This window comes from Scyliorhinus canicula, chromosome 8, assembly GCF_902713615.1.
Source record: "Scyliorhinus canicula chromosome 8, sScyCan1.1, whole genome shotgun sequence".
Taxonomy (NCBI): Eukaryota; Metazoa; Chordata; class Chondrichthyes; order Carcharhiniformes; family Scyliorhinidae; genus Scyliorhinus; species Scyliorhinus canicula.
In genome coordinates this window covers 75269577-75294544 of record NC_052153.1, presented here as the reverse complement: position 1 = coordinate 75294544, position 24968 = coordinate 75269577, and the positions used below count along the sequence as shown (strand labels likewise).

The 24968-nt window shown below is 45.9% G+C and overlaps 1 protein-coding gene across 5 annotated transcripts in view; it reads left to right on the top strand.

Moving 5' to 3' along the window:
- LOC119970326 (selenocysteine insertion sequence-binding protein 2-like) overlaps positions 1 to 24968 on the top strand; it is a 138083-nt gene that overhangs the window by 64755 nt on the left and 48360 nt on the right. For 4 of the 5 annotated variants that reach the window (XM_038804765.1, XM_038804762.1, XM_038804761.1 and 1 more), the window contains 5 exons: positions 9607 to 9759; positions 11619 to 11751; positions 11930 to 12102; positions 15056 to 15206; positions 20500 to 20647. In XM_038804765.1, coding sequence (XP_038660693.1) covers positions 9607 to 9759; positions 11619 to 11751; positions 11930 to 12102; positions 15056 to 15206; positions 20500 to 20647 — 758 coding nt within the window. The remainder of the gene's footprint in view (positions 1 to 9606; positions 9760 to 11618; positions 11752 to 11929; positions 12103 to 15055; positions 15207 to 20499; positions 20648 to 24968) is intronic. The other variant, XM_038804763.1, reaches the window with a different exon arrangement.

Sequence of the window (24968 nt, the reverse complement as noted above, 5' to 3'; positions counted from 1 at the left end):
CGACTAAGGGATATTTGCAGTAATTTCATTGCAGTATTAATGTAAGCCTATTTGTGACACTATAAAGATCATTATTATTAGTAAGCTGATGTATTCTGTGAAATGATGCCTCCAATCGACAGGGGATGAAGTGTGTTGTCTATTACAAACAAGATCTCCACTTAATGCATCTATGGACAGTTTACTGACTGATTGATAGAAAATAGGTCATGTTGGTGGTGTAAAAAATTTAATGCTGCTGTGATTTACATAGAAGAGCTATCCAACTGGTGAACCAGTTTGCCCAGCTTAAGACTGTTGGGGGAAATGCAAGTATTATGATGAGAGCTGTTACACATGGGGGCCGGTTTAGCCTAGTTGGCGGGACAGCTGGTTCGTGATGCAGAGCGAGACCAACAGCACGGTTTAAATTCCCATACTAGCTGAGGTTATTCATGAAGACCCGCCTTCTCAACTGTGCCCCTCAACTGAGGTGTGGGGATCCTCCAGTTAAGACACCATCAATCAGCTCTCCACCTCAAATGGGAAAGCAGCCCATGGTCATCTGGGACTGTGGCGACTTTACGTTTTTACATGTCCTTCATATTTACCTCAGTACTACTCGTCTGCTCCAGAACTGTTATTCCTCCTCCAGATATTGGAGCAACATTGGAACACCCAAAAGAATTCCAATCCTGTCCCAACCCATTTTGGTTGTGGCAAGTGAAATCGCAATTAGAACCAAAACTGTTGTAATAAATAGATTTAGAAATATTGCTCTTGCAAGTCCCTAAACAGCCACAAAGATTAATGCACAATTCAAAATCCAGTTAAAGCCATATAGCAGCATAGTTTTAAATATACAGCAAACAATGAATGACTCTGGGATGAGAGACTCAGTTATCTGGAGATGCTGGTGTTTGGAGTCTTGGAGCAGGGAATATTATGAGGCAATTTGATAGAGGTGTTCAAAATCAACAGTTTTGACAGTAAATAGGTTTTTTTTCCCTGTGACAGGAGGGTTGGTATCTAGAGAACACAGATTTAAAATAACTGGAAAAAGGCGTGAAGAGAAAATATACTCTGGCATACAATGTGAAATGGCGGTGGAAGTAATTTCATTATTATCTTTCAACAGAGAATTTTATTTTTTTTTAATTGAAGAAAAGATCTAGAATGGCAATGGGGAAGAGCAAGGGAGTGAAAATTTAATTGGGTAATTCTACCAAAGGTACAGGCATGATGGTCCAAATGATTTTCTGTCCTGTATAATTCTACAAAAGTGATTGCTTTAAAAAGTTGACTTCTGCAGGTTAGAATGTCAACACACAGCTGCACCTAGTTTGGGTAGATGACTGTGCTGTTGGCAAGAGATGAAAAGGAAGCCATTGCATCTGGTGTTTGAATAGATTTTGCTGTTTATTTGGTTTGTGATGGTAAGTAGCATAACCTGAAAAAAAAGCGTTTTTTTTGGCCATGAACTAGGCAGCTGGGAATCTTGTGTACTCTCTAGCGAAGCTCCATGACAAACATTGAATTTAATATGCATATCAATTTGTAAATAGTAACTAATTCATTGAACTGGAGATTTGATCATCTGTCAGGGTTATCCGTAGAACAGGGAAGCTTAGATTTGATTTTTTTTTCAATAATTCTAAATTTGATCCTTTTTGGGTGGGGAAGTTGCAAATCTTGTCTTGAGTTTTGGTGTTGCACTGTAGTACCTTCCAGCCCCACCACCATTGGAAACCATAAAGTGGGCAATTAATGCGAATAGGAACATCATCCAGCTGCTGATATTAACCCAGTAGCGGGTGGGATGCCTGCTATGTGGAAAGCATGAGAAGCAAACTCATGCAGGGCTGCTTGTATGCTTCTGGGTGGAGTGATGGAGGATTTCCCTAGTTCAAAGGCACTCAATGGCATATAGAGAAAGAACAAAAGAACAAAGAACAAAGAAAATTACAGCACAGGAACAGTCCCTTCGGCCCTCCCAGCCTACGCCGATCCAGATCCTTTATCTAAACCTGTCTCCTATTTTCCAAGGTCTACTTCCCTCTGTTCCCGCCCATTCATATACCTGGATGCCTCTTAAATGATGCTATCGTGTCCGCCTCTACCACCTCCGCTGGTAAAGCGTTCCAGGCACCCACCACCCTCTGCGTAAAAAACTTTCCACGCACATCTCCCTTAAACTTTCCCCCTCTCACCTTGAAATCGTGACCCCTTGTAACTGACACCCCCACTCTTGGGAAAAGCTTGTTGCTATCCACCCTGTCCATACCTCTCATAATTTTGTAGACCTCAATCAGGTCCCCCCTCAACCTCCGTCTTTCCAATGAAAACAATCCTAATCTACTCAACCTTTCTTCATAGCTAGCACCCTCCATACCAGGCAACATCCTGGTGAACCTCCTCTGCACCCTCTCCAAGGTATCCACATCCTTCTGGTAATGTGGCGACCAGAACTGCACGCAGTATTCTAAATGTGGCCGAACCAAAGTCCTATACAACTGTAACATGACCTGCCAACTCTTGTACTCAATCCCCGGCCGATGAAGGATGCATGCTGTATGCCTTCTTGACCACTTTATCAACCTGCGTTGCCACCTTCAGGGTACAATGGACCTGAACTCCCAGATCTCTCTGCACATCAATTTTACCCAAGACCCTTCCATTGACCATATAGTCCGCCCTTGAATTTGATCTTCCAAAATGCATCACCTCGCATTTGCCTGGATTGAACTCCACCTGCCATTTCTCTGCCCAACTCTCCAATCTATCTATATTTTGTTGTATTCTCTGACAATCCTCCTCGCTATCTGCAACTCCACCAATCTTAGTATCATCTGCAAACTTGCTAATCAGACCACCTATACCTTCCTCCAGGTCATTTATGTAGATCACAAACAACAGTGGTCCGAGCACGATCCCTGTGGAACATCACTAGTCACCCTTCTCTATTTTGAGACACTCCCTTCCACCACTACTCTCTGTCTCCTGTTGCCCAGCCAGTTCTTTATCCATCTAGCTAGTACACCCTGAACCCCATACGACTTCACTTTTTCCATCAACCTGCCATGGGAAACCTTATCAAACGCCTTACTAAAGTCCATGTATACGACATCTACAGTCCTTCCCTCATCAATTAACTTTGTCACTTCCTCAAAGAATTCTATTAGGTTTGTAAGACATGACCTTCCCTGCACAAAACCATGCTGCCTATCACTGATAAGTCTATTTTCTTCCAGATGTGAATAGATCCTATCCCTCAGTATTTTCTCCAACAATTTGCCTACCACTGACGTCAAGCTCACAGGTCTATAATTCCCTGGATTATCCCTGCTACCCTTCTTAAACAAAGGGACAACATTAGCAATTCTCCAGTCCTCCGGGACCTCACCCGTGCTCAAGGATGCTGCAAAGATATCTGTTAAGGCCCCAGCTATTTCGACCCTCGCTTCCCTCAGTAACCTGGGATATATCTCATCCGGTCCTGGGGACTTGTCCACCTTAATGTCTTTTAGAATACCCAAAACTTCCCCCTTCCGTATGACAACTTGACCGAGAGTATTTAAACATCCATCCCTAGCCTCAACATCCGTCTTGTCCCTCTCCTTTGTGAATACCGATGCAAAGTACTCATTAAGAATCTCACCCATTTCCTCTGAGTCCACGCATAAATTCCCTCTGTCTTTAAGTGGGCCAATCCTTTCTCTAGTTACCCTCTTGCTCCTTACATACGAATAAAATGCTGTGGGATTTTCCTTAACCCTGTTAGCCAAAGATATTTCATGACCCCTTTTAGCCCTCTTGCGCGTTTGAGATTCGTCCTACTTTCCCGATATTCCTCCAAAGCTTCATCAGTTTTGAGTTGCCTCGATCCTATGTATGCTTCCTTTTTCATCTTAGCTAGTCTCACAATTTCACCCGTCATCCATGGTTCCCTAATCTTGCCATTCCTATCTTTCATTTTCACAGGAACATGTCTGTCCTGCACTCTAATCAACCTTTCCTTAAAAGACTTCCACATTTCAAATGTGGATTTACCCTTAAACAGCTGCTCCCAATCCACATTCCCTAGCTCCTGCCGAATTTTGTTATACTCTGCCTTTCCCCAATTTAGTACTCTTCCTTTCGGACCCCTCTTGTCCTTGTCCATGAGTATTCTAAAACTTACGGAATTGTGCTCGCTATTCCCAAAGTAATCACCGACTGAAACATCAACCACCTGGCTGGGATCATTCCCCACTACCAGGTCCAGTATGGCCCCTTCCCGAGTTGGGCTATTTACATACTGCTCTAAAAAACTCTCCTGGATGCTCCTTACAAACTCTGCTCCATCTACGCCTCCAACACTACACGAATCCCATTCAATGTTGGGGAAGTTAAAATCTCCCATCACAACCACCCTATTGCTCCTACATTGTTCTATAATCTGTCTGCATATTTGTACCTCTAGTTCATGCTCGCTTTTGGAAGGTCTGCAGTAAAGTCCCAACAATGTTACTGCACCCTTCCTATTTCTCAGCTCCACCTATATTGCCTCAGTGCTCGAATCCTCCATCATGCCCTCCTTAATCACAGCTGTGATATCATCTCTGACGAGTAATGCAACTCCTCCACCCCTTCTACCTCCCTCTCTATCCCTCCTGAAGCATCTATACCCTGGGATATTCAGTTGCCAATCCTGCCCTTCCCTCAACCAATAATACCAATAGCATCATATTCCCAGGCACTGATCCAAGCCCTAAGTTCATCTGCCTTACCTGCTACACTTCTCGCATTAAAACAAATGCACCTCAGACCACCTTTGCGTTCACCATCTCTTCCCTGTCTACTCTTCCCCTTAGTCACATTGAGTTTATTGTCTCGTACCTTACTGGCTTTAGTTGCTGCTTCTTTACTGACCTCTAACTTCCTAATCTGGTTCCCATCCCCCTGCCACATTAGTTTAAAACCTCCCCAACAGTGTTAGCAAAAGCACCCCCTAGGACATTGGTTCCAGTCCTGCCCAGGTGTAGACCATCCGGTTTGTAATGGTCCCACCGGCCCCAGAACCGGTTCCAATGTCCCAAAAATCTGAACCCCTCCCTCCTGCACCATCTCTCAAGCCACGTATTCATTCTGACTATTCTTGAATTTCTACTCTGAATGTCCCGTGGCACTGGTAGCAATCCTGAGATTACTACCTTTGAGGTCCTACTTTTTAACTTATCTCCTAACTCCCTAAATTCTGATTGTAAGACCTCATCCCTTTTTTTACCTATATCATTGGTGCCTATATGCACCACGACAACTGGCTGTTCACCCTCCCCCTTCAGTATGTCCTGCAGCCGATCGGAGACATCCCTGACCCGCGCACCCGGGAGGCAACGTACCATTCGGGAGTCTCGTTTTCGACCACAGAAATGCCTGTCTACTCCCCTTACAATTGAATCCCCTATGACTATAGCCCTGCCAGTCTTTTTCCCACCCTTCTGTGCAGCAGAGCTAGCCACGGTGCCATGAGCCTGGCTACTACCGCCTTCCCCTGGTGAGTCATCTCCCCCAACAGTATCCAAAACGATATACCTGTTTTGGAGGGAGATGACCGCAGGGGACACCTGCAGTGCCTTCCTGATCTTTCTCTGCCTTTTAGTCACCCATTCCCTGTCTCCGTCACCAATCCTAATCTGCGGTGTGACCAACTCACTGAACGTGCTATCCACGACCTCCTCAGCATCGCGGATGCTCCAAAGTGAGTCCATCCGCAGCTCCAGAGCCGTCATGCGGTCTAACAGGAGCTGCAGCTGGACACACTTCCCGCACATGAAGAAGTCAGGGGCATCGGCCGCGTCCCTGAACTCCCACATTGCGCACAAGGAGCATAACACGGGTCTGGGATCTCCTGCCATTTTTATCCTTTACCTTAACTGATTACAAATATAGTATCAAATAATTAATAAGTGAAAGGAATAAAGATTTTACTTACCAATCACAATACTCACCAACACACGAAGAGTTAAATTTCTCTCAGCAACTGCTAATTGGAGTACTATCCTTGCCAGCCAATCAGGTCACTGCTTTGCTGTGATGTCACCCTTCAAGTTAAGTTTTTAAAGAGATAAACTTACATTCCCGACAACCACGGTTGTTTTTTTTTGGTTAGAGGAGGGGGTAGGGAGGGAAACACTGAGGAAGTGTTTTGGGTTAAATTGTTACTTGACAACAGCCCCTTCACAAACCACCTTCAAATTAGGCTGACCGCACTGCACGTATGCAAATCTCCCCAGAACAGCCAATCAGTAGCTCCGCTCTGCTGCCCTCTGCTGGACAAGGCATCGGGAAGAGAGTGGCCGGCTGAGAGTCAGCCCTCCTCTCCACCTGTCCTCCTGTCACCACTGTCTTGTAGCATGGGATCCAGCAACGATCCTAGACTCAGCCACCACTCTGCTGGTAGCACTGCCATTGATACGCTGATAGGCCAGCAGCTCTTAGCAGATCTGGGTGAAGATCTGCTGCTGTCCAGTTGTTGGGCCATTCATAAGAGTCTACGACTGACTTTCACCAACTCTTCAGCTAGTGGGCAGACCCATGTCACCTTCATTAAATACCTTCCTAAATGATTAAACGTAACTGCATTATATAACTATACAGCATAATTTTTTCACCTGTTTTTCAGAACAGTTTGGAATGGTTTAGGATAAATTATCTAGCTTTCCATCCCAACAGAATCTTTATTTTTGAATGATCATAAACCTTTCAGTAAGGAAAGATTTGCGAACTCTCTTTGTGACTGGAAATTGCAGCTTCTGTTACCACATAGATAATACTGCTCTTATAAAATTAGAACGAGCTAGGTACAGCATGCCGAACCTCACCCCCTTCTTGAAGAGGGGCGATTTCACTTTATTGAAGCTCGCCCTTCTTTTGGCCAGTTCTGCACCCAAGTCCTGGTAAATGCGCAGCTCGCTATCTTCCCATTTGCAGCTCCTCGCCTGCCTGACCCACCTCGAGATCTGTTCCTTGTCCAGGAACCGGTTCATTCGTACCACCACTGCCCTCGGCAGCTCATTCATCCGCAGCTTCCTCATAAGAGCTCTGTGCGCCCTGTTCACCTCCAAGGCCAAAGTAAACGCACCTTCCCCCAGGAGCTTCTCCAACATACGTGCCACATATGCCCCTGCGTCCGATCCCTCGCTGCCCTCCGGGAGGCCAATGATTCTCAGATTCTGCCTGCGTGACATGTTCTCCAGATCCTGCACTTTCTCTTGCAGCCTTTTCTGGTGGTCCTTCATCAGCCCCATCTCCGCCGCCATCGCGGTTAGTTGGTCCTCGTGCTCAGCCACCACCTCTTCCACCTTCTGGATCTCCTGGCCCTGGGCTTCCAATCTTTGTTCCACCCAGTCAATTCCCGTCTTAATCGGGTCTTGGGCTGGACTCTCCACAGCCCTGCGCCAAAATCTCATTTGCCACGGGGTCGGAGAATCAACGTTCCCGAACGGATCACACCCGGCGCCGTTCCGTTGATTCTCCACGCTCCGGAAAATCCCTCGTCCATGAATCAGGCTGCGCGGCTGGGGGGCCATTGCCAGAAACCCTCCCAGCAATACTCCGATCCCGACCAGCCGATTTCCCGGCGATGTGGTCATAACCACGATGTATGGCCGGTCGGGACTCTCGCGCGGCAGCTGCAGACTCTGCCCACCGCATCTCTGGTGGGTGGCAGGGGGGCCTTCTGGGCGGCCGAGACGGGCCAGTCCGATGCAGGGGCGCAGAGCCAATCGGAGGAACCTTGTTTCTTCGTGATGGTCCAAGTCCGCCATAGCGCTCGGCATGGCCGCTCCCATGTACATGGGCGTACTTAGAACAGGAACCAGAAGTGCGGGGGAACCGAATCCACAGCCAAAGCTGCGTGAAGCTCCCCGGTCCCTGCTAGCCCTCTGCAGGTAGGTGAATAGCTCTTTATTTTTTGCAGGAATCTGGGGAGTGCCACGCCAGTGTTTTTACACCGGCGTGGGGACATGGCCCCATTTTTGGAGAATCCAACCCTCCTATCTTTGCTTGGCAAAGCTCTCCTGAAGGAATTTCACCAGTTGCTCCATTGACCACTGGGTCAGCAATCCCAGTCCTTGAGCCTCCGCCATGTTTTCCTGTGCTGCCGACTCCACTCCCTTCTTTACCCAACGATCCCTCCTTATCAGGCCACTTCTGGTCCACAAATTCATAAACTGGTGGGGGATTCTTCTCCTCTACCTCACCAGACTCCTATTTTACTGATCAGATCCCCCATAAGTCGAGAAGGGAAAAAGGGTCCCAGAGGTCCACCATGAGCAAGAGCTATCAAATAAGCGACCACTCACTCCATGGACACCACCGGAAGTCCTGACACTATAATATTGTTGAGTTCACAGAACAGAAGCAGCCAAACAGGAAGTGTAAGCTACGAAAGATTTGTTTACAGAACGAAGACACTATGTACACTGTACCAGAAGGGGCTACCCACCTCCTCCACAATAGTGCTCAATACTGGGGCCCCGCAAGGCTGTGTACTTAGCCCCCTACTGTACACCCTGTACACACACAATTGCGTGGCAAAATTTGGTTCCAACTCCATCTATAAGTTTGCTGACATATGACCATAGTGGGCCGGATCTCGAATAACGATGAGTCAGAATATAGGAGGGAGATTGAGAACCTAGTGGAGTAGTGCAGCGACAACAATCTCTCCTTCAATACCAGCTGGTCATTGACGGGAAATCGGCTGGTCGGGATAGGAGTATTGCTGGGAGGGTTTCTAAAACTAAAGAGCTGGTCATTGACTTCAGAAAGCAAAGTACTATACACACCCCTGTCAGCATCAACGGGGCTAAGGTGGAGATGGTTAGCAGTTTCAAATTCCTCGGGGTACACATCTCCAAATATCTGTCCTGCTCCACCCACGTCGACGCTACCACCAAGAAAGCACAGCAGCGCCTATATTTCCTCAGGAAACTAAGGAAATTTGGCATGTCCACATTAACTCTTTGCAACTTTTACAGATGCACCATAGAAAGCATCCTATCGGGCTGCATCACAGCCTGGTCTGGCAACTGCTCGGCCCAAGACCGCAAGAAACTTCAGAGAGTCGTGAACACAGCCCAGTCCATCACACAAACCTGCCTCCCATCCATTGACTCCATCTACACCTCCCGCTGCCTGGGGAAAGTGGGCAACATAATCAAAGACCCCTCCCACCCGGCTTACTCGCTCTTCCAACTTCTTCCATTGGGTAGGAGATACAAAAGTCTGAGAACACGCATGAACAGGCTCAAAAATAGCTTCTTCAAAATGCATATTAAATATCAAAAATAGCTCGGCCAAACCATTGGGAGCAGGGTGATGTGAGACAGTGCATATATGGCATACTCCATTGGTCCTCGTTTCCTGGTGTCTTTGAAATCCAACAAGCAATAGTTTTTTTTTCTGTGCATGGTTGCCAGTTAAGAGTAAATAGTAGTTACTTCTCCCATGGCTCTTTTTGTTTTAATTCAGGTACAATATTTTATTGCTACATGTGACTTTTGGAATCATAAATTTTAAAAATATATTGTTCCTGCAGCTGATGTTTTTAAAATACTTGAGCATTTTTGTTTCTCTTTTCAGCCATCATTAGATGAAGAACTAGTTTTCAGTGTGGCCAACTCCCATGCTATTGGTGGTGAACAGAAATTGGACCTAGATCAGAAACCAGTCCAAAGTTTAAGAAAAGAATCATTTCAAGAATATGTATCCAGTAGTCCCCAGAAGAAAGCTGTGGTTTGTACTGAACTCTTAACTTCTTTCAGTTGAATAAAATTCCTGTGTAATGTGGAGAACACACTAAGGATAACCAAGGGTGTTTGCCTTGTGGTTTTGTTCAGGGAATAATATATCTTCTAAATTGCGCAGTATTTCAGATACAGGTTGATATTAAATAAATGTCATTCTGCTCGGTTTGAGGGTTGTTCTACGTTATATAATAATAGGAAAAATAACCCCACCATGAGCTACAGGAATATTTTAAAGAATACATTAAGTAGAAACATGTGCCTCAATATTTAGCGGAGTGGGTGAAACTGAGAAATTTGGCACAGCGAGGGACATGGCGATCTCATGCCGAACTTGACAATGGGGCCTCATCAATGCTTTTATTTGCATCCCCTGGCCAACAGGATGAACCGAATATTAGTGGAAAAAGACCATTGCAGAGGATCATTGGGGAACATAGGAAAAGAAGAAAGCCATTCAGCCCACTGAGGATGTTCTGCCATTTAATTAGATCATGGCTGATCATCTACACCAAAACCACTTTCCCGCATTATCTCCATTTCCTTTGATATCATTACTCGACAGAAATCTATTCATCTCTGTCTTTAACAAGCTCAAAGATTGAGCTTCCACAGCCCTTTGAGGTAGAAAATTCCAAAAATTCCTCCTCACCTCAGTCTTCAATGGCCCATCTCTTACTTAGAGATTATGTCCTCGGGTTCTAGACTCACCAGCCAAATGAAACAAGCTGGGCGTGATTTAACGGGGAAAAAGTTAATAGCGGGGTGTTTCTCGGCTCCTGCCAAGAATGGCGCGCGATCAAACGGGACTCCTTTTTGACCTCGGTGAAGAACATGCCACTGAGACCGCATTTAGCTTCAGCTCATCAGTGCAGAAGGAGATTGGGGTGCCATTTTTAAATGTTGCCCCGATCCCTCGATTCCCCCACCCCCTGACTGCAGCCTCTGGGCCCCCCTCAATGCCCCAACTTACCTGTTAGGGGATCCTGGAGCCCACCCTCGCCCCACCTCATCATGGCAGGTCATCCCTTGCACGGGCAGCCTGGCACCTGGGCACTGCCAGCCTGGCACCCACTGCCCAGGTGCCTGGCTGGCAGTGCCAAGTTACCCGGGTAGTAGTGGGGATACTACACCTGCCCAGAGCGTGAACACCTGGAGACCTCTGGTGCCCACCCCCTCAGGTGCCATTACACCTCATCCACATTTGTGCGGGCCTATGCTAAAAGCCGCCATCGTGAGGTCTCCAAGGTATGGACATTTGTTCCAGGGCCTTGGGAGAATCCAGTGGCAACATATTTAAGTACGCCTAACTGCTCATTTAAACGTGTAAATCTGTGGGCGTAATCCAGATTGCGACGTCTCGCAAGATCTCGTTGGATCGGGTGAGGTGCAAATCTTGCAAGAGGCCTTACCGGGTTGGGCGCGACGAGGCCATTCAATGGCGTCCCTTATCTACATCCACCCTGCCAGGTCCTGTAAGAATTTTACATGTTTCTATTTGATCACCTCCCTTCAAAACTCTAGACAATACAGTTTTCTTAATCTCTGGGTATGTGGTTCCTTCATGGGTCTATTTGAATATTTGTTAGGATGATGCACAAATGCTTTGGTGACTGGTAGTGAGTCTGCTTCCTTTTTTCATAGAGATCCTGCAACTCCAAAATTCTTCCGGGCTTTACAACTGAAAACTGTAAATTTTAAAATAAAGTCACAATGTTTTAATAAATACACTATTGTACAACAGCACTTTAATATGTGATGATATTTAATGACTTTGGGTGCCTCTGATCATAACAAATCCACTTGCAATGCAAATATTGTCAATAACAATAAAATTGTTTTGTTCAGGAAGCTCCAAAGAAGAGTGGTAAAAAGAGTAAGGCGCCCATGCAGCTCGACTTTGGTGACATGTTGGCTGTCCTAGAGCAGAAACAGCAGGAGAAGAAGTCCAAGCACACACCTAAGCCAATCGTACTTGCAGGTCAGTATTTAAATTACCCTATTCCATCTCTCCTCCTAATCCTGTTGTATATTTTCAGGCGTCTATTTCTTACTGTAGTTAATGTTTATGCATTACATCATTCTACTTTTGAAGCATTAATTATGATTCCTCCTAGGTAATCTTTTATTTCTGCTTTGTTGTTGATTGTGTGTTGCAGTTGGAGGGATGTTTCCATTGGTTTCCAAAGAAACCACAGCATCCAAGAGACAGCCTCAAAACTCAGGACAGGAAAAGGTTCCTCACAACCCCTTGGACTCAAGTGCCCCTTTAGTAAAGCGAGGAAAACAGCGAGAAGTCCCAAAGGCGAAGAAACCAACATCATTGAAAAAGGTTAGTTGATGTAACAATCATTCATTTTTTTCAGTTAGATAAATATTCTTTGTAGATGGAGAAAAACACTTATGATCCTATTTGGATTATTTCCTGTTACAAATTAAAGAAATATTGTTATCAGTGCTCAAAAAAATACATCTCTACTGTGTCACTTTCCAAACACACTGATTTACAGAACAATGCTGTGAAAGCAGCAGCATAACACATTCCCAAATCTGCGAAGTCAGATTATTACTTCAACAAATGACCACATCCCCTTACACAATTACCAACCTGGATTCCACTCTTTAACACAATGCAGGGTTGGAGGTATGTCTTCTGTTGGTATCAACCAGTTCACAAAGTTTTAAAATTATTATTGTAGTTGCTCTTGATAATTGCAGTATTAATGAGAAATCAAATGTAAATATGCCACGGGGATACCTGCTAAGGAGTTATCTATGCCCCTCATTATTTTATAGACCTCTATAAGATCAACCCTAAGCCTCCTATGCTCCAGGCAAAAAAGTCCCAATCTATCCAGCCTCTCCTTTATAATTCAAACCATCAAGCCCCGGTAGCATCCCAGTAAATCTTTTCTGCACTCTTTCTAGCTTAATAATATCCTTTCTGTAATAGGGTGACCAGACTGTACACAGTATTCCAAGTGTGATCTTATTAATGTCGTGTACAACTTCAGCAAGACATCCCAACTCCTGTATTCAATGTTCAATGAAACCAAGCATACCAAATGCCTTCTTCACCATCCTGTCCACCTGTGACTCCACTTTCAAGGAGCTATGGACCTGTACTCCTAGATCTTTGTTCTATAACTCTCCCCAACATCCTACCATTAACAGAGTAGGTCCTACCCGGATTCAATCTACCAAAGTGCATCACCTCACATTTATCTAAATTAAACTTCATTGGCCCAATTGATCAAGATCCCGTTGCAATCCTAAATAACCTTCTTTACTGCCCACTTTTCCACCAATCTTGGTGTCATCTGCAAACTTACTAACCATGCCTCCTAAATTCTCATCCAAATCATTAATATAAATAACAGATAACAGTGGACCCAGCACTGATCCCTGAGGCACACTGCTGGTCACAGGCCTCCAGTTTGAAAAACAATCCTCTACAACCTCTTTTGTCGTCAAGCCAATTTTGTATCCAATTGGCTGCCTCGCCCTGGATTCCATGAGATTTAACCTTATTCACCAACCTACCATGAGGTACCTTGTCAAAGGCCTTGCTAAAGTCCACGTAGGCAACGTCGACTACACTGCCCTCATTTACTTTCTTGGGTACCCCTTCAAAAACCTCAATCAAATTCATGAGACATGATTTTCCACTCACAAAGCCATGTTGATGTCCATAATCAGTCCTTGCCTCTCAATGCCTGTAGATCCTGTCTCTCAGAATACCTTCTAACAACTTGCTCACCGATCTGTAGTTCCCAGACTTTTCCTTGCAGTCCTTCTTAAACAAAGGCACATTTGCTACCCTCCAATCTTCACGCACCTCACCTGTGGCTGTCGATGATTCAAATATCTCTGCTGGAGGACCTGCAATTTCCCCCCTAGCCTCCCACAATGTCCTGGGATACATTTCACGAGGTCCTGGGGATTTATCTACTTTGTTTAATAACTCCTCAATCAATTGTATTTTTTTAATTCTGGCTCCTGATTTAGACAGTTCAAGTTTTTTAAAAATTCCAATATTGAGTTACCCCATTCCAAAATTAATTGTAAAATTTTAATCTGTATTTGTGTAATTATTCGATAATCCAGATAAATTGATATCCAGAACAGTCGTATAATTTTAGAAAAATAAGTTGTGCAATAATGAATTGGCCACCAGGTGTCACTGTACACTTAGTAAATCATATATCATCTTCAGACTGTTTACCAAGATACTAGCAGTAAACCATTCTTGCTACATCAGAGAAGTGAAAGTATTCAGCTGGTCCATCACCACTTAAGTGCAGAACCTTCTTCAGAGGCAAAAGATGTCACCAAAGTATTATTAGGTTGATTAACCTGCAAACTGCTTGATAGAGAACCAGTAACCCAGGTAAATAATGTAATAAAGATCAACTGAGTGAAAAAACATTACAAGAACAAAACACTCAAAAAGCTGCAATGATGAAAAATGAGGTCAGAATTAAATACGAAAGACCCCACACCAAAGCTGTGTTCTGATGAAGAATCCACATTCGGATATGTAAACCCATCTCTCCTCTTTCAGTCATATTGGTTCATTATGGAAAGAAATTGGTGTGGGGTTTGCCAGGCGGGAGGTTTGAAGATAGTGTTTATCTTAGTCAGAGCATTCTAAGGGCACCAAGAGATTAGAGTTGGAGTGAGTATAGGAGAGAGATGAGTTGGAGGAAAGTCAGACCCCTGTGGACAGAAGGGAGGAAATCCGACAAAAGATCATTTGATCGAAAATGCCTAATACATTGTGAAAAAATACAGTGAAGGAAGTACATGTCTGAAACGTTAGTGTGCGTGCAAAGGTGTGTGGGGTGGTGCACGCGCAGGCAGAGGTGTGTGGGGTGGTGCATGCACAGAAGGTTGGCATAAGTGCTGGCACAGGGCGGGGGCAGCGGCCGTGAATTCCCACCCCTGTGTACGTGAGTGACTGTGTTCTATATCCCCCCTACCCGCCCCCTCCCCCTCGTGCGTAGGGCTACAGTCCCAACCCCCCCCCCCCCCCCCCCCCCCCCATTCTCCCAAGCTCTCGGGACCCTCCCCTCTGCCACCTCCTTTCTTTCCCCCCCCCCCCCTCCCATTTATTTATTCCTGTCTCAAAAAGCCAATGCACTTCCCCTTTGTTTTGGTTTCTGCACGTGATTTTGTATTGACTTACCTATTCTCCCTTGCAATCCCTGGTTCAGATTTTGGGTGCCTCAGGTTTGGTTGTGATTTGCTCATGTTTAAAATTAACATTAGTCTTTTTCAATTAGATTATATTGAAGGAAAGAGAAGAAAGGAAACAGCGGCGTTTGCTGGAAGAAAAAGGACTGAATCCATCAGGTTGCACCATATTTTCTCAAGCACTTGCTTTAGATCAGGATGTGAATCTGGACACACAAAATGGAACAGCTGAATTAAATGGCAAGTCATTTTGTGACCATTTTTATTGAGTCCTCTTTACCTCATAGTAGGAATGAATATTATCCCAGAAATTCTGAAACTATACATATTTATTCTGCAGTTAAGCTTTGGAAAATATCCATAGGAATCTGATAGAAATGCCTGGACCCAGCAATAGTGCAATTAGAAACAGTGACTGTCTATTTAAAGGTGACATGTTGAAACAGGTCAGATTGGCACACAATCTTTTGTGTTGTCCAGCACTTTGAGCTTTTCAGCACCTCTGCTCCGATGAGTGAACTCTTCTATTTTTGTTCATTAGTCAAGAACAAGTGAGGTATTTCCGATGACTAGGGTTAGAGGGTGGAGGATAAAAAGGACCTAGAAAAGGGAGGGTAAAAACAACTAGAAGACTGAGAAAGGGAAAGAAGGTGGAATGAGGGAGAAGGCGAGAGTGTTGACATGAGTTAGGTAGGGAGATGTAGAAGTTAAAGTAGAAAAAAAGGACACAAGGGATGGTGTTGGGGAGGGGAGTAGAGGATGGAGGGGAGAAAAAGGATGATGGTTAATTCTGATGCACTGGGGAGCTAAACTGAAATTGGGCCATCATTTTGAAAGGGTGCCCCGATCTCTTAGTGAGCTTGTGGTTCCCCCAGATCCTCCATCCATGGGCAATGTCACCCCCCACACACATGGGCACTACCCCCACCCCTCTTAAGGCCCCCCCCCCAAGCCCCCTTACAGCATTCCCTCCCTTCCAGGGCCCCCATGTACCTGCCCTGCACACCCCTACCCTTAAACCCACCCTCCAACCTTCCATTCATGGGAATACCCCCCCCCCCCCTCCCCAGCCCCTACCCCTTGGCAGTGCCATCCTGGCACATGGGCACCCTGGCACCGAGGCAGTGCTCCTGCCAGCTTGGCTGTGCTATTCAGGTATCTTGGCAGTGCTAAGGTGTCCACGTTCCACGGGGAGAGCCGGTGGCCACCCTGCACTGACCCCGACCATTCAGAAGTTTGCGATGGCCCGGGAGATCCCCTGGGTGCCGTTCCACCTGGTCCAGTTTGTGTGGACCAGTGTTGAATGGTGCCTGGCTGCGGCCTCGCTGGAGAGGTCGGTGGATCCCGCAATGTTGGTGAATGCTGAGTAAGTTCACCAAAGCCGGTTTAAAACCGACTTCGGGACGTTCCGTTGGTCCCACCCCTTGTGGGCGGGATTCTGGCTCCGATGCCTCTCGGGACTTGGGTGAATCAACGTCTGGGAAGCCTGCTTGAGGGTTCTCCCAGCATTCACCAGTTGCACCGCGAACAAACGAGAGAGCAGTGTGGCTGGTGGATCACGCCCATTTTATTCAAATCTCTGGAGTGGAATTTGAGCACACAACCTTCTAACTCCGGGAAGGGTGCCATTACTGAATCATAATTGACAAAACCTTTTTTATTTTCCATTCTTATTAAATTTGCACCTTGACTTCTGTTGATGTGATTATTGAGATCTTCCTAGTTCCTTTGATTAATTTTTCGACAGTTTGAATTGAATAAATACATTTAAATCTTAGTTTACATCAAAAGAAACCTGGACCCTTTCCCAATTCTTTTTGTCACAGCAACCCTTCATCTTTCTTGCAGTCTTTCCATAATTTGATTCTATTCCTTTACTCCACATTCTCCTTGCTAAACTGTTTCTGCTTGAATGTTATCCTCATCTATCTGTTCATTTACTATTAGCTGATCCTGGCTGAATTAATTTTCCTAACCCCTACCCCCGCCTTTTCTAGTTTAAATGCTCATCACCTCCCTTTCTGACCATTTTGCCAGCGCATTAGCACACTTTCTTTTCAGATGTAGATCATTGTTTTTCAAACTTTTTTGCCCATGAACCATTTTTACCAACTGGCCATCCTTCAGGGTGCACGCAGCCGAACTTTGCGACCCACGCTGCCCAAACTTTCATGACCCACTATTTTTGATTACCTTTAACGTGACAGGTGAGCCTGCTTGGTCCTCATGATCTCACTTGCTTTGTCATTCAGTGTTACATTTCTGCTAAGGACATCAACTGATAACTTAAGTTCTCACTGCATCTACTGAAAAAAAAATAAGAAGGTTTGTCCTTGAACTTAACATGCCTCTTCAAATGCCTTTGAATATTTGAGGGTTTTAAACTTTCATTTTGCCAGTACGTCTCTGCATATAACGCAAATGTACTTGGCATCTTGATATGCACTGACACAATTAATAAAGCCATACCTTAAAAAATCTGCTTTATACTGCTTTGTTCCTGATTTCAGCTTCTTAATGGGTTGCTCACCATCGGATTTGGAGCTCACACCAGCACTGTTTTGTCCTGCTGTGGACTCTGCTGAACAGCTCTCTCCCGCAGATTCAGTTGTGAGATTCTAGCCTATATGTGTCTCTGACCCTCTCTTTCTTATCACAAAACGATCCACTTTCAATTCTTCAGCGCTGGCAGCTATAAAATGGAGGCACCTCTGCTCAGTGATTTCACGCTGGGAATTTGCTATCCCAGAGTGCAGTGGATGCTGGGACAGTGAGTAAATTTAAGGAGGAGTTAGATGAGGAACATACCATCCATGATCGAATGGCGAAGCAAACTCGATGGGCTGAATGGCCTAATTCTGCTCTTATATCTTATGAACACATGACATCAGGAAATGGGGCGCGTGACTAACTCCCTACCGCCACTTCCGGTCGGAGGACTCCGTGGTTTTCTTATAAAACTAGTCCTGGGACAATGCACTGATGTCATGAGGAGGCGGTCCGCCCCGCTGGGCTCCGGGCCTCTGCACCGCCAGATTCGGCTGAGGGGGCACGCATGCGCGGGACGGCCGGCAATCTGAAAAGTCCATCGCAGCTGGCATTTTTAAAAGCTGGTCGCGGCCATTGGGCATTCCTACCGTGATCGTGAACGCCACGACCATCCCAACACTCACCACAACTCTCCCGACACCCACCTGTGGATCCCCCCCCCCGGCTGCCACTACACCTTTAACCAAAATTTGATGTCCTACTCTCCTTGTCTATTCTAGCACATGCCAGGGTATATAATTCTGACAATACCCAGTACTGCTCCTGGCATTGACTCCAAATCTACTAAATTCTTTTAATACGTTTTTTAGGTTTCTTGACCTAATATTTTTGATTCCATATGTTCATGATGATTGGTTGCTCTTTCTCCTACACAAAACTTTTTTTCTAGTCTGTTCACCATAGCTGTGTTACAATTTTTCTTCCTTGAACTAGATTTTTATTTGTGCAATTTACTTTCAATTAATGAACCTGGCCACGATTTTTCCACAAGCTAGAGCTTCCAATTTGTTCAGATCATCAATTTCTCAACCCCTTCTCTTCTAACATTTCACTCTTGTTCCAAAAACACACTTGTGATATGAGATTTTGAGGTTAATTTGCAACAGAGGTTAATTTATAACATTTCCCAGGTCAGCACTTCATGTTAAAAATCCCACATTTGTAAGAATTACATCTTCCTATGCTCTCGTTTCAGGTTTAGCTAGTTCTATAATCTATTGTGGTGTACCTGATTCCCACTCCAAGCAAATTCTTGTTTTAGTGGTGCTTACTTCCATTACCGGTTCACGTTGTGATATGCTCTTGGCTCGGTATTTTGGCAGATATATTTGGTTGTCTGATCTTGAGTAAAATGCTTTTGCAAGTGAGGACACCCCGCTTCCTCTTCAGGCCCCCCAAGCCCCTTCCAGCACCCCCTCCTAACCCATTACCCCACCCCTCCAACCTGACAGAGGTCCCTACTTACCTGTCCTGCACTCCCCCACCCCTCAAATCTCCCCTTTATCCTTGTTTCATTGGAATGGCCCCCACGTCCCTTGACAGTGCCACCCTGACACTTGGGCACCCTTGCACTGGTACCCAGGTAGTGCTCCTGCTCGCTTAGCAGTGCCATCTGGGAACCCTAGCAGTGCCATGGTGACAGTGCCAAGGTGCCTGTGTTCCAGGGGAGGGCCACTGTGTCACCCTGCACTTACCCTGACCACCTAGGTGTCTCCGATGGACCGGGAGACGCCACCCCGGATGACATTCCGCCTGGTCCACGTTTGTGGAGAATCGAGGGAGGGCAGTGGATTCCGCTCAGCTAGGTCGTAAGTAGGTTTATGACCTACTTCCGTGAGCGTCAGTCGTTCCCGCACATTTGGGGCGGAGTTCCGATGTCCAGCGGGAATCTGGAGAAACTCACGAGGCATGGAGCCTGTCGGACTCCCTTGAGCGCAACGCGGCCGGAGAATCGCACCCTAATTGTCATTGAATAGCAGTGGGGAACTCACTGAAAAACCCATGAAAATGAACATAAAAGGTTATTTCGGATAATCGTGCCCAGTCTTACAAATAAATGAAAAATATTGAGGGTTTAATCCAGTATCCTAGCCACTGTTGGGGTCTGGTCTGGGGTCGTAATATCATTAAGGTTGATGAAGGTACCAAAGTGCTCGGAATGCTTGGCTCAAGAGGAAGGGGAACAACAGATTAGTCAGTATGTGTACAAATTTTATGTTCTTAGCTGTACCTCCTACATGGAGTTTTCTGAAAACAGAATTTTCAACAGAAACGTTAAAGGACTTGCTGCTTTTAACATGAGAACATAAGAACTAGGAGCAGGAGTAGGCCACCTGGCCCTTCGAGCCTGCTCTGCCATTCAATTAGATCATTGCTGACCTTTTGTGGACTCAGTTCCACTTTCTCGCCCGAACACTATAACCCTTTATTCTTCAAAAAACGATCTATCTTTATCTTGAAAACATTTAAGGAGGGAGCCTCAAATGCTTCACTGGGCAAGGAATTCCATAGATTCACAACCCTTTGGATGAAGAAATTCCTCCTAAATTCAGTCTTAAATCTACTTCCCCTTATTTTGAGGCTATGTCCCTTAGTTCTGCTTTCACCCGCCAGTGGAAACAACCTTCCTGCATCTATCCTATCTATTCCATTCATAATTTTATATGTTTCGATAAGATCCTCCCCGCATCCTTCTAAATTCGAACGAGTACAGTCCTAGTCTACTCACTCTCTCCTCGTAATCCAACCCCCTCAACTCTGGGATAAACCTAGTGAATCTCCTCTGCACACCCTCCAGTGCCATAATGTCCTTTCTCAGGTAAGGAGACCAAAACTGAACACAATACTCCTGGTTCTGTTGAGCAGAATGCCTTTGATGAAAATACTAAATTTATGTAATTTTATTCTGCAGTGTATACTATTCTGCAACATAGAAAACGTTAATGCTCTTTACAATTTTGTTATTTACAACATTTTGATTCAGATTCAACAGAAGATTTGGCTAATTCTGCACCTTCATCACCCTGTCAAAATTTACAACCCCTTTCTGAAAAAAACTCTGAAGGAACATGTACAGAAAGCATTCTGATGAATCCCAGTCGTCCGAAGATACATAGCAGGAGGTTCAGAGAGTAAGTGAAGTTCTGGTGCTATATGCTGGAATGAGTTTCATAATTGAAAATGTCCCTTACTTTACACCATGAAGGTTAATGTTTGAATATATTGCATCAGATTCTGTAAATTTCTGATCGTCTGGTTTGAACGCCTGGATTGAGTTGCACTTCAGAGATATGTGAGTTGCTGGGACTGTGAGGACTGGAATGCATACCGGTGTTATACTACTAACAATCAAACATACATCCAGCAGTAAACTTTTTGAGACCAGAAGACTTCAGGGACGAAATTCTCCGACCCCTCGCAGGGTCGGAGAATCGCCCGGGGATGGCGTAAATCCTGCCCCGCCGTGGCCTGAATTCTCCGCCACCCGGGAATTGGCGGGGGCGGGATTCGGGCCCCGCCGATCGGCGGGCCCCCCGCACCGATCGGCGTGCCCCCCCCCGCGGCGATTCTCTGGCCCGGGATCAGCCAAAGTCCCACCGCTGAGAGGCCAATCCCGCCGACATGGTTTCAGCCACCTCTGGTGGCGGCGGGATTGGCGGCGTGAGCGGGGTCCGGGGGGGGGGGTGCCCCCACGGTGGCCTGGCCCGCGATCAGGGCCCACCGATCGGCGGGCGGGCCAGTGCCATGGGGGCACTCTTTTTCTTCCGCCACCGCCACAGCCTCCACCATGGCGGAGGCGTAAGAGAACCCCCCTACCGCGCATGCGCCAGTGGTGACGTCAGCGACCGCTGACGCACCGGCGCATGCGCGAACCGGCGAAGGCCTTTCGGCCAGCCCCGACGCCGGGGGGCGGGCGTCAAAAGCCGTTAGCCCCAGTTTTGGCGCCAGTCGGCGTGGCGTCAATCACTCCGGCGCGGGCCTAGCCCCCAAAGCTGCGGAGAATTCCGCATCTTTGGGGAGGCCCGACGCCGGAGTGGTTGGCTCCACTCCGCTACACCGGGACCCCCCGCCCCGCCGGGTAGGGGAGAATCCAGGCGCAGGTCTTCCCCCACTTCTCCCTTCAGTATTTGTAGCCTGCTTTCCAACTCTGTTTTCATCCCCTCCCAAAGCCAGGATGGATATCTCTTTCCCTCAACATCAATTACATCCTTTTCAGAGCCAAAATTATAACACCCACCAACATTTTTGCAAATGCTACCGTAAATCTTGTTTTTATAAAGCACTTTCTCATCCTTCATATATCACTCTCTTCACATTCATCGTTGTTGCCCAACTAAGTGCTCACCTCTCTAGCTACTCTCTCTTCCTGATTCTTGCCGTAGCATCCAGACCATCCTAATCAGTTTTATAATTGGAATGTAACCAGGATTTCTTCTCCAAGTTCCCACTTTTCTGGCGCAGAATCTGTCAGTTAGGCTGTAATGTGCGTTGAGATTTTACTTTTATATAAGGCGCATGATGTAAATATGTTCTGGTGGTTGAACTCCAAAATGCAATACTGGAGATTAGATAATGACAACAACTTGTATTTATATAGTTTTAATGTACTAAAATATCCAAAAGCATCACGGGAGCATAAAAAGCAAAATTTGATACTGAGCCATATTGGCGCAGATAGCTAAAGCTGAGCCAAATAAGTAGTTTTCAGGAGGGTCTTAAAGGAGGAAAGAGAGTTGGAGAGGCAGAGATGTGTACGGAAGGAATTCCAGTGGTTAGGCCCTTAGCAACTGTAGGCCAGAATTAAATGGGTGCAAATATCTGGAGACGTTTGGGACTGGAAGAAATTAGATGGACGGGGAAGGATAAGGTTTTGAAGGTATTTGAATTTAAGAATTAATATTTATACATCAAGATGTTGCTTAACCAGGAGCCAATGTAATTCAGGGAGCAATGGTGCGATGAGTGGGCAGGATTTGGTGCAGCAGAGTTTTGGATTGCCTCAAGATTGCAGATGGTAGAACGTGAGAAGCCTGTCAGGACTGCATTAGTCTAGAGGTAGCAAACGCATTAATGAGGGCGTCAGCAGATGAACTCTTATTTTTTATTTTTTTTTATTTTATTTTATTTAAATTTAGATTACCCAATTATTTTTTCCAATTAAGGGGCAATTTAGCGTAGTCAATCCACCTACTCTGCACATTTGTTTGGGTTGTGGGGGCGAAACCCACGCAGACACGGGGAGAATGTGCAAACTCCACACGGACAGTGACCCAGAGCCGGGATTCGAACCTGGGACCTCAGCGCCGTGAGGCAGCTATGCTAACCACTAGGCCACCGTGCTGCCCTAGCAGATGAACTCTGACGGGCAGAGTCAGGTGATGTTATGGAAGTGAAAATAGACTGTTTCAGAGATGGTGCAAATGTGTGGTCAGAAGCTCATCTCAGGGTCAGATATTATAGCAAGGTTGCAAACGATCTAACAGCCCCAAGTAGTTGCCGGGAAGGGGCTTGAATCAGTGGCTAGGGAATGGAGTTTGTTGTGGGGTCCGAGGCCAATGTTGGACTAGCAGTCTGATAAATTAGAGACAGTGGAGCAATCAAGAGACTGATTTTCCACTTTCTCTCAGTGTGCCATAATCTCACCTTCTGAACTGCTAGGAAAATGGACTTCATCATAGTTCATCATAAGTGCATGTGTACAAATTGCACCATCATAACAAATGTTAGTGTAGCAGCACTATTCACCAACAGCAAACATCATGAAGGAAATGTATTTAAATGTGTCAGGAAAAAAATGTAAAAAACAGTTAAAGCGCATATAACTTGATTTAATCAGTGTGAGATAAGCATTTCCGCTTGGGACAGCCTTGAGGTTGAGTACAAACTAGTATCATGTGTGCAGACTTTCGGGCTCAAGTCACAAGTTTCAGACCTTTGCCAGGCACATGGTTTCGATGTTGGGGGCGGGGGGGGTGCTAGCAATTTAACCACAAAATGAGGCTGCAACTCCACTCAGCAGCTAAAGTATGTGGTCTCCTCTGAGAACCAATCAATAAGTCGCTTTATATAACAGGTTTGAGTATATTGAACAGAAAGGCAGATATCTGAAACCAGCTTGCAAGTATGCCACCTAATTTGGAAAATTAAATGTAATTACTTTGTATTGTTACCCTTTTATAATTGGGAAAATTAATTTCTCACCAAGATATTCATCAGATTCTGTATCTGTTGGTGCAAGAGGAATTTTGGTCCTGGTGTTGGTGGTTTTATGGCAGAATAATGTGTGTGGAACTCTGCGTTGGTTCTGATTTTGGTGAGCACAATGCCATCAGTGAATACTTAGATGTTCTGGGGCGAGATTCTCCGCAAATGCGGAGAGTCGTAAAGGCTGCCGTGAAACTGGCTTTTCACGGCAGCCTTCACGCCCATTCCCGGGACCCGATTCTCCCCCCCCCCCCCCCTCCCCATCGGGGCTAGGAGCGGGACCCCGGGAATCATGGCGTCGCGGCCTTAACGACCGTCGTTAAGGCCGCGCGCCAAGATGACGCGCGGCCGGCTCCAACCCGCGCATGCGCGGGTGACGTCATCACGCCATTGACGGAACCCGCACATGCCCCCAAACGGGCATCCAGCGCCCGTTTTTACGACGGCAGCAAGCAGGTATGTTTGCTGCCATGAAAAAACGGGCGTAAAGGCCCGGCTGCTCGGCCCATCGGCCGTGGAGAATCGCCGCTCGCTGTAAAAAAACGGCGAGCGGCGATTCGTGACGTGGGTCGGGCGAGGGGGAGCAGAATAACGGGAGGGCGTGAAAAATGACGGGAGGCCCTCCCGCTATTCTCCCAACCGGCGTGGGGGGCGGAGAATCGCGCCCCTGTTTCCCCAACATGGTTGACTTTAACTTAATATTGCCAAAATATTTTAATTTGCATGAGCATTAACCATTTATCCTATTAATAGGAAGGTAAGAACATTAAGTGGTTTGTAAGTGAGACAATGGGGAGTTTAAAAAATATATATTGTTCATTATTTGTCTGTCACGGTCTGCTGAGATCATGAAGTTACTTCTGCTTGGGGTTTAACCACAAAGTTTGGCATTTTATTGCAATGTTCATAATTTACATACCGTAAAATACATTTCCACATTCCTCTACAGGATGTGAAACCTTGCAGTTGTGTGAAATCATTAATGTTTTGAAGCTTTCTTCAGACTACAAGCATTTGTTTGGGTTAAAAACCTTCATTTGTTCAGGGGGTGGCAAAGGGCGGGCATCAGCAAATTGAGGGACCTGTTTATTGGCGGGAGGTTTGCGGGCCTGGGGGAACTGGAAGATAAATTTGGCCTTCCCCAGGGGAACATGTTCAGATACCTGCAGGTAAAGGCGTTTGCTAGGCGACAGGTAGAGGGATTCCCTTTGCTGCCCTCGCAGGGGACGATGGACAGAGTCCTTTCGG